The following is a 15,817-nucleotide window of genomic DNA, read 5'->3' as shown; positions in this document are numbered from 1 at the left end:
CTAAAAATTTCAGCCCTTAAAATAAAACAATTTTCTGATCACTTTCGACTCCAAACAATCAGTACAATCAAGATCACCCGTCCTGGTTAACTGGTCAAGTATGTATGTATATATATATATATATATATATATATATATATATATATATAGTATATATATATACTATATATATATATACACTTCCATATTGGAAAGATGTTCTCTTAAGACCTTCCAGTTCCTTAGCAATGGTGATTTTTCTTCTTTTTATTATTGCTTGACCAGGACCTGTGATATTGTCTGCAATTGTTTTGAAATGGAAGTATTCAGAAAATTGGTTTACCTTTAGGGTTGAAATTTTTAGTGACAGTTTCAAAAGAAACTCTCCCTATCTACACATAGTATACATAGTACATATATACACACACCACATATATGTGTGCGTGCGTGTATGAATTTTTTTTGGCCTACTCAATGTGAATGGGTTTCGCTTATTCTGAGTAACAATATGTAGTAACAACAACGTTAAAACACTTCAAAATATTTGTTCTTGTTAAAAATCACACAAATACATAAAAAAATATTTTCACATCAAATTAACTTGTGGGTAACCTCATGTGGATTAATTACCTATCATATGATAATTTGTTTGCTATTTTCTTTTCACAAGAGAAATGCTTAAGCATGTGCTATTCACATTAGTGATAATAAAGTTTTACATTTTTCTAAAATTTCCTGTCGCATCTGCTGGATTTTTTTTTTTTTTTTTTTTTTTTTAGTGAGTAACGGCACGTTGGATTTTTTTAAAAAAATGCAATCCACATTTTCAAGTCAAGACTAATCTTCAAATTTGGCTCAATACAATGATAAAAATCATGAAACTCTCATATAAACAAATGTAAAATTGTATGAGGTTGAAATTATATTCATTTACTTTGGTGCTTTATTGCACAGTCTTTCTCTATACTCATAATGCCTAAGGACAGTATTTACAGTTACTGGACTGAAGAGAGGAAACATAACTCATTTGACAACAGTGACCCTAGTGGGCTTTCACCAGTCCTGTAAATAACTAGGCTTACAACTTTTACACAAAACGCTGCTATAATTTGTCCACATGGATTAATAATTGTTTAAGCCCTTTGAAAAAACTAAATTAATGTTTTCCATTCAACTGTTTCTTTCAGTGCAGGAACCATTTAAAATTAATATAATGCAAACAATTACCGAGTTAAAAGAAAAATTATCCAACTGTACAAATATTATCAGTACTGTAAAGACAAAAAAGCTAAATCTAGACAATGGCATGTACCAAAGGGTACAAAACTGTAAAGCACTTTTTTCTTTGGTACTAACAAATACTGTTACCAAGCCAAAACTTGCTTAAGAAGTCCCCCCTTTCGACTGTAATGTTCCATTTCTCCATATTACATGAAAACAAAATTATAAATGGCTTTATGTCAACCAGGTATAACAATCCTTGTAAGTCATTGATACTCTTTATAAGGTCCTCCAAAAGCAACACTCGTTGTAAGTGGGAAAAATTCTTAAACATACAACATACAACAAAATACACAAAACTCTTTACAACAGGAATCTTGCTCAAATGGCTGCAACGCTACAAGTTATTAAGGCTGTATATAGCACAAAGCAGTTCCGTGATTTCAGTTTGCTGCTGTTCAAGGGATTGCTGTGACAGAATCCTCTTTAATCTAAGGTCTGAATTACTACGTACTTAGCAATTTTGATTATAAAAAATAACAAGTAACTGCTTTTTGCATATATTCAGCCTAAGTACAGCACATGCACTGCATGCAGCCATGCAACTCTCAGATAAAATACTCTCTACAGAATACCAAATAAGAAAGTTAAGAACTGAAACAAAAGGGTTGTACAGTAATTTCTATTCAATTCTCTTTAACTTTTACTCTGATTCGAAATTCGTAACTTCACAAATTATCTTCAGAACACAAAAACCCCTCAAACATTTTCTATATAATAATTGATTTTGTATGAACCCCCCAAAAAATTTGACTGAAGTTATTGTATAAAATAATGGCAACAATAAAATCTTTATAAATTAGCGAAGTAACAGTTATCAAAAGCATAACCCCAACCATAACAACAGCCCTCGAACTTCATGGAAAATGAAAGCAATAGCAGTCTAATATTACATGGTTTTACAGGATAAAAAATAAAACCACCATTTCAGTAAAACACTTTGTAAACCTGTGCTACCTGAAAGACAGAGCTCTTTCTCTTAGTCAGACGAGACAGTAAATAAGATGCTAATATACCCATTCAAAAGCCTTAAGAGACATAAAAGGGGAAAGCATCTTTGAAGAAAATAATGATCGCACAAGAAAATCCAAAAGATAACCATAAAAGCAAGATGAGTAAAGAAGGCAAACCTGAAAGTTATATAGCAGTGATGAAGCAATAACTATTTTTCTAAAACAGGTTTTGTAGGTTATTTTATAAAACTAATTACACTAGTTAAGAGAAAGGCAATAGAGCATTGAAACCAATTCTTCCCTATATTTCATATTTATCACAACCGAGTTTCTGTAAGTTTATGGATCTCAAAAGAAAAAACAGGGGGTTTGTATTTAGATAAGATAATTATAGAATAGGAATGTATTCTCAGTACAAAAATAAGCCCCTGATAAAAGATTGTCGTTTGCTCTCAAGGTAATTTTTTTATGAGGATAAAATATACATTATAGAACTCCATACTTGAAATTAAAAACAGCTTCACAAGACTGATATACCCATCCTTTCAACTGCATAATAGAGGTATCACCATGATGAAAGTACAGTTTGGCCAGATGGATTAAGATATGTATAAGGAAATGTCCATATGCAAAAGATAAACCACATTACTTTGCTGAGATTTTCTTCAAGTATCTTTTAACCCTAAAAGGCAAATATGTACCACAGTAGTGATAACCGAGTTAGAGCCAATCCACATCCTATTTATATTCCACGCTTCCAATGATATTTGACCTACTTCTGATGAATACCTTGAACCTAACACAAGACATTACTAAACAATGGGTAACCCTGTAGAGGTCATGACCAACAGTTCTGGTCTATTCTATTGTGCTTGGATTTGTATGCCATAAAAAAAATTGCTGCTACTAAATGACTCTGTCCCAACTCATCTAAATAATAGTCTACAATGAAGTGATTCAGCAACTAGTCACCTGTAAAGTACGGCCATAAATCAAACAATGATCAGATTATTGGACTCTTGAAATATATACTGACTCCTTGCCAAACCTGTAATTGCGTCTGCTTGATTTCTTATTCTAACATGAAAATTTGCATTCTTCAAATGCTTAAGAATGTGTAATTTCTTCTTTTCATAAAACAACTACATTACATCTTTCATTCTAATTTGTTCCATATCCAGCTTTTTAATCCAAATAACAAGAATTATGTGCTTTTATGAGAATGCATGTGGAGAAGAATTGGGATTCTTGTTTTTATCAAAATTTCCTGCGTACTCCTGAAGTACATTAGGTAAGGTACCTAAAATTGAAAATAATGTTGACTTTAAAGTACAGATGAACAAATCTAGGACACTAGAGCCTCATTACTATATATGTTTTTATTTGCAACCTAACATTACCAAATGAAGGATTTCATCTGCCTTTGAATTTTTAATAAAAATGGAAATGAATACAGTATATATTGAATACTACTTTGTTATGTATAACCTGGGTTCCGACTCTTATCCGATTAAGAAGTCAAAGATAAAATTCATAAATAATAATTCTTATGTCACATTTTAGTAGGTCCGATTAACTAGGTGATCCCCCTCAGTCCCAAGGAAATGTTTTAATGCTTTCATTCTTTTAAGCAAAAAATAGTTCCCATTTGGTCTTTAACAGCTGATTCACATCTTAAAATGTTGGACACAAACTTGAACTCTATTAGATTTCTTATCCCTGATCTTGATATTAATCAATTACTACCTCATCCTTTGATTAGCTCAATGTACTTGTTGTATATGATATTTCATAATTCCAGTCATCCTTTGTATTCAAGTCTTGCCTCTTCTTCTGTATGGTTCCATACTGCAGTTTACTATAAATTTTATCACTATTTTGAGTAGACTGTGGAATGATCTACTAGCTAATCCTGTAGCTGGATCATTGGATCTTCAGCAGTTCAAGCTTGGTGAGAGAGTGATTTTTGTTGAGCGGGAAACCACAAATCTCACTTCATAGTTTATTTTTTATTTACACTAGTTATTTAACTTATTATACATACACCTTATTTCTTGTTATATATCTTACTAGTTTTTCTGTGCTGTTGTTTCTGCTTCATTATTCATTCTTCATTTGTTAACTGTTTTTTCATACCAAGGTGCTATCCTGTTGGAGCCTTGGGCTTTGTAGCATTTTGCTTTTCAAACTAGAGCCGCATCTTGCCTTGCAATAATAATAAATAATAAATAAATAATAATAATAATAATAATAATAATAATAATAATAATAATAATAATAAAAGGACTAATAAAAGTAGACGAAGACCCAGAAATATACAGACTAATAAAAGTAGACGAAGACCCAGAAATATACAAACAGGAGAATGACAGACAGAACAGAGGACTGGCACAACAAACCAATGCACCGACAATACATGAGACAGACTAAAGAACTAGCCAGCGATGACAATTGGCAATGGCTACAGAGGGGAGAGCTCAAGAAGGAAACTGAAGGAATGATAACAGCGGCACAAGATCAGGCCCTAAGAACCAGATATGTTCAAAGAACGATAGACGGAAATAACATCTCTCCCATATGTAGGAAGTGCAATACGAAAAATGAAACCATAAACCACATAGCAAGCGAATGCCCAGCACTTGCACAGAACCAGTACAAAAAGAGGCATGATTCAGTGGCAAAAGCCCTCCACTGGAGCCTGTGCAAGAAACATCAGCTACCTTGCAGTAATAAGTGGTACGAGCACCAACCTGAGGGAGTGATAGAAAACGATCACGCAAAGATCCTCTGGGACTATGGTATCAGGACGGATAGGGTGATACGTGCAAACAGACCAGACGTGACATTGATTGACAAAGTCAAGAAGAAAGTATCACTCATTGATGTCGCAATACCATGGGACACCAGAGTTGAAGAGAAAGAAAGGGAAAAAATGAATAAGTATCAAGATCTGAAAATAGAAATAAGAAGGATATGGGATATGCCAGTGGAAATCATACCCATAATCATAGGAGCACTAGGCATGATCCCAAGATCCCTGAAAAGGAATCTAGAAAAACTAGAGGCTGAAGTAGCTCCGGGCCTCATGCAGAAGTGTGTGATCCTAGAAACGGCACACATAGTAAGAAAAGTGATGGACTCCTAAGGAGGCAGGATGCAACCCGGAACCCCACACTATAAATAACACCCAGTCGAATTGGAGGACTGTGATAGAGCAAAAAAATAAAAAAAATAAAAAAAAAAATAAAAAAATAATAATAATAATAATAATCTATTATAGCAGCTTTTGTTCCTCTACATGGTACTTCTCCATACTATTTGTATGTCTGATTTTTTAAATATACATAAGGGTCATTTGTCATTCAATAAACTTGCTGAACAATTGTCGGTGCTTTCTTTCCTTGTTACCTCTGCTCTTTTTAACTATAATATAAAAATGTTATCAGATTTATCACTCACTCCATTTTCTACTTCAAGAGACACAGATAAGTACATACTAGTTAGCTTCAAATTTGTTCTTCAAGGCTAATTTCTCCTGCAAGAACTACCCATAAAATGGAAACAAAAACATACCTATTCTCACTGTGCAAACCTTACTGGTTCCAAGCATATATACTATAAAGTAAAACTGAAACATATGACATTTTTCAAACTTACAAAAAAAAAAAAATCTCCATGATAACTGTGACACTCCTAAGGTGAGCATCTTTCTTAATTGATGCTGTAACTTATATTTACTTTTGTAGCCCCTAATGCCAAAATAGTTTCTTAAAATTATTTTCAAGTCATATGAACAAAAAAAAAACAACCAGCGTTGGTGAGAATCTGAAGGGACTTACTAGTACGTATAAATTATGACAGAGTATATCCACATGATACCTGAACTGAATTGAACGCATAATACTAATCATTGGGACAAAAAATAAAGGTACGTACATACGTACTAAATGAAGGACATTTTTTATATCTACATAAATGAAGTCTATGTTTCTCGATAAAGCTGAAAAGCTGTTAAATACGGCCAAGTGCAATAACGGAGGATAAAGAGGGATCGAGTTACATTTTCAACAGTTCTGAAACATTTCAAGACTTTGCAGTGACATAAGAATTTCTCAAAAAAAAAAAAAAAAAAAAAAAAAAAAAAAAAAAAAAAAAAAAAAAAGCAAGTTATGAGAAGTCTTCAGTCAGTGTATTTTTCCTTCCAGAAGTTGTATAACAAAAGAGATCTTTCACATTCTCAATTGATCCCTGATCCCTTTTAAAGGCAGTCCCTGGTTTATGGCGTTCCGAGGTTACAACGCTTTCTAATTATATTTATCAGAAGTTATTTCCAGGTTCATGACGCATGTTATTTCCAGGGTTACGGCGCTTACAACACCAATCTGGCAGAAGAAATGACTCAAAAAATGCAAAATAATCAATATCTGAAGCTTTTTTTGATGAAAAATGCAATAAGAGTGCAGTTTACATCGTTTTTAATCACTCAAAACATTAAAAGTAAGGTTTTCTTAGAATTTTTTACGATTTTCTGGCTTACGAGCGATTTTTAGCTTATAACACGTCCCAAGAATGGAACCCCTGTCGTAACCCAGGGACTGCCTGTATATGCTGAGAGCAACCAGATTTGCTGAACAGCAGCACCAACATACAGTAAATATGCCCCGCTGTCAAACTTCTCACCTTCAGAGGTCCTTTATTCCTCACACCATTGGACTGTGGAACAGCCTCCCAGAGAATATGCAATTGGAACTTCATAAGTTTAAGCAAAGATGCAATGAATTACTACCCTAATACTATTCTCCTTGCATTTTAATACATTTTTTTCTTTTTATTGATATATTTTTTCTTTTTTAATAACTGCGATCTCTTCTTCCTGTATTTTCCTTCCTAATGAACACCATATTCTTTGGAAGCTTTGAACTTCAAGTCAATGGCGCCTGTGGGCTTGTTCCTTATGAATAGGTTTCATCTACTGAATATGTAATAACAATACAGTGGAACCTCGGTTTTCGTATTCCCTGGTTTTCATATGATTCATTTTTCGTACACTTTTTCTGAAAAAATGTTGTCTCTGGCTTCATACAGTTCCTCGGTTCTCATACACTTGGAAATATTCCTTCCATGGCCCAACGCGTGACTAGGCCCCGTACCAGCCACCCATACAAAGCATCCTGTGTTCTCTTCTGACCCGTTCTGCTTTTGTGTTCATTGTTTTTTTTTTTTTGAGCTTTTTTTATTCAATTGCAACTGCTAAATAAGCCATCATGGGGCCAAAGAAAGTTACAAGTGCCAAGCCTTCTGTAAAAATGGTGAGAAACACTATAGAATTTTAGAAAAACTTTGTAGCAAACTGTTGGAGGGTGTTACATGCCGATCACAGTAAGAAATGCCTACAAGTGCTGCTGTTAGTGAATCTAAGGCCAGAGAAGACTGGTTTGAAGAATTCAGAGTGAACGGGCATACATAACACGTATATGCCTACTTCAGTGATTTAGGACATTTTTGCAGAGTGGAATGATGTAATAGATTTTGTGGAGAATTATCATCCCAACAAAGATGCAATCCGTGTCTCCATCTTTAATGACAATGCTGTGTTTCACTTTAGGTAAAGTTTAGAGATGCCAGAAACAAATGTCTCTGGAAAGTTTTGTTGTGCGATAGGGGTCCAGTGACTCTCAAGCTGGTCCTAGTGCCAGAAGAAACCAAGGAGGAGAAGTAACCCCAAATAAGTTCTTGATACGTACCTGAAATCCTTCAGGAGGGGATTTCCCTTCCAAAAAATGACTTCTTCTCCTCCCCTTCTCTCCCTCTTCCATACACTAAAGAAGAGCCTTCCATAAAGGTAAGGGTGATGTTAAATGTTTGTAATTTGTTTTATTATTCAGTTACATATATTTCTCATTGTTTTCTGTAGTATGTAAAACTGTTTATTCCCTATAAAATCTATTTTTTGTTAATATTTTGGGGGGTCTGGAATGTATTATGTAATTGTAGTTACATTATTCCTTATGGGAATTATTGTTTCAGTTTTTGTACATTTCAGACTTTGTGGTTGGTTCCGGAATGGATTATGTACGAAAACCGACGTTCCACTGTAATAATAATAATAATAATAATAATAATAATAATAATAATAATACTGACGGCATATAAGCAATTCAGGTTGGTTTTGAAGAATTTATACAAATACCTTTCTCTAAAATCAATTAACACAGACAATGCTTCCATTAGTATAAGAAGTTGTAACTAAAGAGAAGTTAAAAAAGATTACCCTCCATACATAAAGCAGCCAGTTCATCACCCAAGTCACTCAGTACTATTTGTGCTAAAGTATGTTCCTAGTTGGTAGTCTTCAAAGGAGCAAGACTTCTCAAGCCTTACTGACAGAAAATGCAAGGTAATGCAGAAGATTAAAAGAAAAGAAACCACTTGGACCAGAAGCATTGAAAATACTCAGAAAATTATCTCCAAAGGATGTGTGTGATAAGAAGAGGAAAGTTGAATGTTATGAATTTTTTCAGTGGGAGCAAAAATCAGAACCGATTTCATCTGGGTGCAAGAACAATTTCCCTTCTAAAACAGAACTTAATACATGGAAACTCCTTTCATGATTTAAAGACCAATGACTACCAGGAGAATAAGAGGCCTATTGAAGATTCTCTCATTACAATGAACATGATGAGTATCACTTATCTTGAAGATGATTTAGGTGTAAAAGATTAATTTCTATGAAAGCAAATGTTTACTGAAGAGACATGCTATCCAAACTCATCCATAATAATCTGTCTCATGACAGATGAAATCCCAAGGAACAAAAAACTGGAAGAAAACAACCTATAATAGTTGCTCCATCTGCCAAAAAGCTGTTTCTGGTTTTGTAATGATGGCACTGGACAGCCTTCTTAAAAACATACCTACTTCAGCAGTTATTTTTCTCCTAAGTTGAATTATCTTCATAGTATTCAGTCTTAGCCAGTTATACAGAAATGTTCATAATTTTATGAAATGTGGGTGTCAAATCTATTTTTCATGGATTTTTCCCTTAATGACTTTAGTATGCATATGATCCTATAAATTATCTACTGTGGTTTAAAATATTCTCTGTACAATTATTTTTTTCCTTTACTTCTAATAAAACCAAATATGCCACAAACTTCCTAATGTCATCAAGTCCCTTTTCTCCTAAGTTTGTAATACATCGTGTAGTTAGTAGTGTTTAACTCTCAATAGCCACCCTTCAATTGTTTATTAATTTTCATTCATGGGCTGACTTTTCCATTAATACCAGTCCCAACCTTCTTTTTTATTTAACCTTCTTTAACATTCTGAATGAAAAATACTGTAATATACTACTCATAATATCTTCAAGGAAAATACTTTACAGCCTCTCAAAATTCCAAGACATTTACCCGGTTAATATATTGTGGAAACCTAAGGGCTATTGCTAGTACATAAACTACCTTTGGAGAAACAGTATGGAGAGTTTATTGACCCAACAAGTAACCCTTCTTAATTTCAAGTAAGATTGAATTCAGGTATGAAATTTGATCTTTAGCAATAGACTGTAAAATGAGATGGAATCTAAACCAATAACTAAACTAACCTCATCAATTTTGTTAAGAATCCACCATAATCTAATATCCATATAAAAAATAAGGTAAATTAACCTCCGATGTCATACATATATAGTTTCTGTTTTAAAATGAGATAAATCCTATGCATAACAAGAAACTAAAATATAATAAAAAATAAACTGATTTTTATAACTGACTATACTGTCATCTTTTCCCATACTGCCACAGCATGTCATACTGTAATTATGATGGTTTTCCCTCATCAATTATGTAAAATACCATTTGTAACCAAATGAAGCACTTTGACAAGCTAAAACAATCTGCTCATATCTACTAATTAATTATCATTATAAAGGATCTTACTATAACTTCATAAAGCACCTGCAAGTCAATCAACACCTCAGAAAGATCTCTGCAGTCACACTAATGGCTATAGTTTTTATCTAGCAATATTACAGCAATTTAAATCAATCTTGAAAACTTTTGTAATCCACATTATAGCAGTTTTAATCATGACAATGAGAATTTTCACTATCTACGAAATTTGCCTAAATACATATCTAAGTAGTAATGACATTAAAATTAAAAAAACTATTGCAAAAAGGAAACTTGGTAGAAATTTTAATCATCCTAATTTTGATACAATGCTCAAGTTCCTTGAATTTACATGAACAAGTGTATCTACAAATGGGTATTTCAACAGTATGAAGTTATATGTCCCCATGCACATAATCCAGTTATAATGCTAAACATGCAACATACCGTTGTCTGACTTTAAAAGAAAGACTCCACATAAGTTTAATGGATTGTACTTACACGATTCTATATTCACTCCTTATGTTCATGGGGCAAGCATGAAAAACAATCATGGAAAATCATTTTCCTTCTCTCTGGGAATTTTCAAATCAAGAAATACTCAACACCAAAACACAAAATTAAATTTAACACTTAGCAAAATCACTTAAAAAAAGGTGAATTAAATAACTTCCATAAATATAAATAGTACCAACAAAACTTGAAAATTGTTTTAAATTACCAAACATAGTACCATGACACTATCTTGTACAATATTAGAAATCCTAACAGCCATATAAATTACTTATGTTTACAGAAGGAAATTAATCCGTTGTTAGTGCGTGGCAATTTGTTTCATACTAAATTAGAAAACACATCTTAATGATGTATGAAGTACACAAAATGTAAATAGCTTAAACACCACATTCTCATCACCAGAACATACTTCAAAAACAAAATAATGACTTATCACAATAGTAAAAACTAACATTACTAATTAGCCCAAAACTGTAATAACCATATAAAGACAGAAAAGTTCCAAACTGCATTTTAGATTTTTCTTGTTGATTCCTTATCTCCTTAATTCAAAGTCTCCTGCATGGTCAATTAAACACTGATCAGGAGTACTACAATAAAACCCTCAACCCAGTATTTGTGATGGCTCCTTGTTTATAAAGCTTAAATCCAAGAAAGGTTCTATAAATGTGTTTGCGAGTATTTACTGCCATATAAGTAGCCTCAGAAAGCACCAGCATTTAAGTATAACTGTAGTTAATGTTCTTCATAGTCCTGCAGTGCTAATTTCATAGAAATCCTAACAACTATATATATAATTTATAAATTTGTAGTTTCTAAGTCATGTGTTGCTCCCTGATTTACCAGCTTCTGATTTAAATGTCCACATTGCACTTCATACTAATATAGCACAGGTATATCCGTTCTATTTTAAGCTAGGAATCTTTGGCGTATGCTTCACAGCTTTTGGTACCAAAGAATATTGTACCATGCATCAATAGGTTCACTACAGGCAAAAATTTTCCCTCTTAACAGACAAATGTTTTTCAGAAGTTTCTTCAATGATGTGGAAATGTTTTTTTTTTATAGATGCTAATTTTGCTGGTATAACTTTTTTTTCTATTGTTGTACAATGACATTCCAATGATTTCTAAGAAAATGGAAACAAAACTTACGAGCAAATACGATTAGTGCAAGATTTTCACTTTAATCATTACCTTTAGTGAAAGAGATGTCACAGGTGTAAAGGGAACAAAAATCATTTCCAAAACTACATAAGAAACTAAAGACCAAGTGATTAAATCTGCACAACAAACTATTGGTAAAACTAAAGTAATAACAATAGTAATAACAATAACTTCAAATGAATCAACTTTGAGATAATCAATGCCATCATAGTTTCACTCCAAAAGTGTTCCTCAAAGCAAAACATGCTGTTTCACATATATGAGGTCTTTCTTAAAGGTGGAAGATATAGTGATGTAGAAATATGAGAATAGTAGACTTACTTTAAGGCTAGCCCAATGGGGTGGATCTAAAATGAATGACATGATTTGAACTTCGTCAACCATTAAGACATCAAGAGAACTAGTTACTGGACATGGTTGTTACACTGTCAAGTTAAAAATATCTACACACATGAAGTGGAGCAATACCCTACTACAGGAACCTCTCCCATTCATATCCTAAAGATAATCATCTAGTAGTGCCATATATCCTTATCCATCATGAATGATCTGCTGAAGTAATGCTATGCCTATTGCAGTTAACCCTTCCCTCCTTCCTTTCTCAAAATGCTTGTATTTTCAGCAGTTACAGACCTACATAAATTAGGGAGCAACAAAAATCAAAATATATACACACTATCTCCCAGATCCTTGTTTGTAATGGTAGCTTCTGGTAGAAGTTTTGCTTTTTACTGAAATTTTGACTGGTCATGCAAGTTTCAGGATGTACTCTTGCTTGCCTAGGTAACTTGGATGTGGTTAGTATAGGACACACAAAATGTATATGGAAGTTCAGTATGAAGGCTCTCACAGAAAGCTTTGCCACGGACCATCCCAAAGCATCCAAGCTTCATTTGCAAAACGAACCCCCAGCACTGCTAATGCTGTAGCCTGACACAGACCTCTGGTTCTAGGATGTTGTGTTAACTGAGATGACCATTTACTTCTGCCATCACCTTCCGACATGAATGCCTGAAGGTGAAGAATAGCTTAAAAGCCAAATTAGTCATGGCCTAGGTTAAAGGATTTCACAGAGAGTGAATTATCCCTTCAGGATAGGAAGTTTCACTCACAGATCTTAGATTCACCAATCTCCGCCTGTTACAATTCTAACATCAAACTCAAGAAATACAGGACCCACAATAACCAGAGCCTGGAGGCTGAATGACTGATTGTTTTGATTCAAATAACTGAGTAGTTCAAAGACTGGAATCTTACTTCTTCCCACCGGCCCATATTTGCCATTCCTAATGCCTAGCTAATGTGTCAAAAATCCACCCTGAGTATTCTGGTAAATCACTATGGACTACCAAAAGGAAAACAAACCCAACTTGCTTCTGAACTCAGCACCAAGTGCCAAACTACTTAGTGAGCCAATGATTCTTCCAAAAAGTAAAGAACACACTGTGGTGTCAAATTTAAGCCAATGACCTCTCATTTTATGACTTGAAATATTAGCTCAAAAAGTAATATGTTTATCTACCATCAAAGACTCCCAAAAACTGACCTTAACATTTTTGCAGTTTCTTTTATTGATACCATTTCCTGTTTTCTTTCTCTGTTTTTTCCACATGTTCAGTCTGACATTACAATGATACTATAGAAAATTAACTCTGTCATTTAACTCTTACCATCACAATTGTAAGTAATAATTACATGCACACACCCCCACACACACAAGAAAACCCTTCTGAAAAGGACAAACTCAGGGCATATACATTTATGGAGAAATTAACATGCCTTCAGGTACTTTTGCCAAATTTTTTTACTGATTAAAATCAGTGAGCTTTCTTACATGGCAAATCTGAAGTGGCCTGAAAATCCACTAGAATTAATCTTGTGTTTTCTAATAAGTATAAGTGGTGATATGAGAACTGAACTAACCACTAGGAATGAAATCTGCAACTTGCCAGCTTTTTAATCAAGAAATTTGGAATACGTAATTGTCATTTCAAATTATTATTGAAAATAAAAGACTAGCCATAGAGAATAAAAACACCTACATGCAATGCATAAAATGAAGAGAAAAGGAAAGAAAATCCCAAATTCATAATAACTCTCAGTAGTGCTGAAGATTTTTTGTGTCACAACTGACAAAAATGTTAAGTGTTTAGGTGAATGAAAGTGTGCGGCCTCATCAATTATACAGGTAACCACATTTTGCTAAATCTGAGTTCCTGTTTGGTCTTCTAACTTGGTCAGTATGGTTTCATATCTTAAAACATTGGAGTACGTATTGCCATGTTTTAGATTTCTTGGTAATATCCTATTCTTTCTGAATACAGTGGTACCTCGTGATACGAAGGGCTCATCTTACGACCACCATCCTCCTGCTCTCCCATTGGTTCCTGATGCTAGTCACTGCCGTGAGATCCTTCTCTCCTATTGGTCAGAATCCCTCCCATGATGCATCTACGTAGCGGCGTGCTTCTTTGGCCACTGCACGGCATCATCTGTATCGTACGCACGCAGTATTCGTTCGTTCTAACAATTTCGTTTATCAACATAAATTCGTTAGTGATTTCGTTGTGCGTAGTATACTTTATTGTGTTGTGAGAGAACTTTACTACATACGTATACGTACTAGTATATACATAACATAATTACGTACAGTATATACTTAGTCATGGGTCCCAAGAAAGTTGAAATTCATGGAAAGAAGAGGATGCTCTCTTTGGAGACGAAGATGGAGATTATCAAGAAGTATGAAGCTGGTATGCGATTGAGTGTGATTGCCAAGGAATACAGCCAAAATCCGTCGACAATAGGCACCATCCTTAAGCAGAAGGATGTCATCAAAGCATCTACACCTTCCAAGGGTGTGTCACTATTTTGTCCAGCAAGAGGACCCACGTGCACGATGAAATGGAGAGGCTTCTTCTTGTCTGGATAAAGGACAAAGAAATGGCTGGCGATACGATAACGGACACAGCAATCTGCCACAAGGCCAGCGCTGTTTTCGGCGATTTGGTTGCCCAGGCTGAAGATGACGGAGGAGAAGGGACATCAACGCCAACCCCAGACTTCAAGGCTTCGCATGGGTGGTTCGAGAAATTCCGTTAACGGACTGGCATCCATTCGGTGGTGCGGCATGGGGAGGCGGCCAGCTCGGACACGAAATTGGCCGAAGCCTTTAAAAAGACGTTCGACGAGATGATGACCAAGGAAGGCTACAGTTCTCAGCAAGTCTTCAACTGTGATGAGACTGGCCTTTTTTGGAAAAAATGCTTCATCGGACGTACATCACGCAGGAAGAGACGAAGCTACCTGGGCATAAGCCTATGAAAGACAGGCTTACGCTCACACTTTGTTACAACGGCAGTGGGGATTGCAAGGTGAAGCCCCTACTTATCTATCATTCCGAAACTCCTTGAACCTTCAAGGTCCACAAAATGCTTAAGGAGAAGCTTCCAGTGATGTGGAGGGCTAATGCAAAAGCCTGGGTAACGAGGCTTTTGTTCACCGAGTGGGTAAATCTGTGTTTCGGCCCTACAGTGAAGAAATTCTTGGAAGAGAAGCGCCTCCCTTTGAAATGCCTGCTGGTGTTGGACAATGCCCCTGCTCACCCTCCTGGCCTCGAGGAAGATATCCTAGCAGAGTATTCCTTCATCAAGGTTCTTTATCTTCCGCCTAACACCACCCCTCTCCTCCAGCCCATGGACCAGCAAGTGCTATCGAACTTCAAAAAGCTGTTTATGAAACATCTTTTCAAGAGATGTTTCAATATCACCAATACCACAAACCTCACCTTCCGTGAATTTTGGAAGGAGCATTTCAATATCGTAATATGCATCCGACTCATTGACCAAGCTTGGCAGGTTTCAAGGGGAACCTTGAATTCCTCGTGGAGGAAACTCTGGCCTGATGCCGTATCCGCCCGAGACTTCGAGGGATTTGACATGGGCGAAGCTGGTACTGCAGATTCAGAAACAGTTGACGATCCTGAAACTGTTTCGCAACCAGATCTTGACGAGATCGTTGCACTCGGCAAGTC

General features: G+C 35.0%; 1 protein-coding gene across 13 annotated transcripts in view; it reads right to left on the bottom strand.

The window, feature by feature from the left end:
* LOC135215561 (protein abrupt-like) overlaps nt 1-15,817 on the bottom strand; it is a 156,774-nt gene that overhangs the window by 46,350 nt on the left and 94,607 nt on the right. For 7 of the 13 annotated variants that reach the window (XM_064250399.1, XM_064250402.1, XM_064250398.1 and 4 more), the window contains one exon: nt 10,604-10,621. The exons of the other annotated variants lie outside the window; for them this stretch is intronic. In XM_064250399.1, coding sequence (XP_064106469.1) covers nt 10,604-10,621 — 18 coding nt within the window. The remainder of the gene's footprint in view (nt 1-10,603; nt 10,622-15,817) is intronic. 13 annotated transcript variants of the gene reach the window in all.

Source organism: Macrobrachium nipponense, chromosome 5 (assembly GCF_015104395.2).
Source record: "Macrobrachium nipponense isolate FS-2020 chromosome 5, ASM1510439v2, whole genome shotgun sequence".
Lineage (NCBI taxonomy): Eukaryota > Metazoa > Arthropoda > Malacostraca > Decapoda > Palaemonidae > Macrobrachium > Macrobrachium nipponense.
This window is presented reverse-complemented; position numbering and strand designations above follow the sequence as displayed.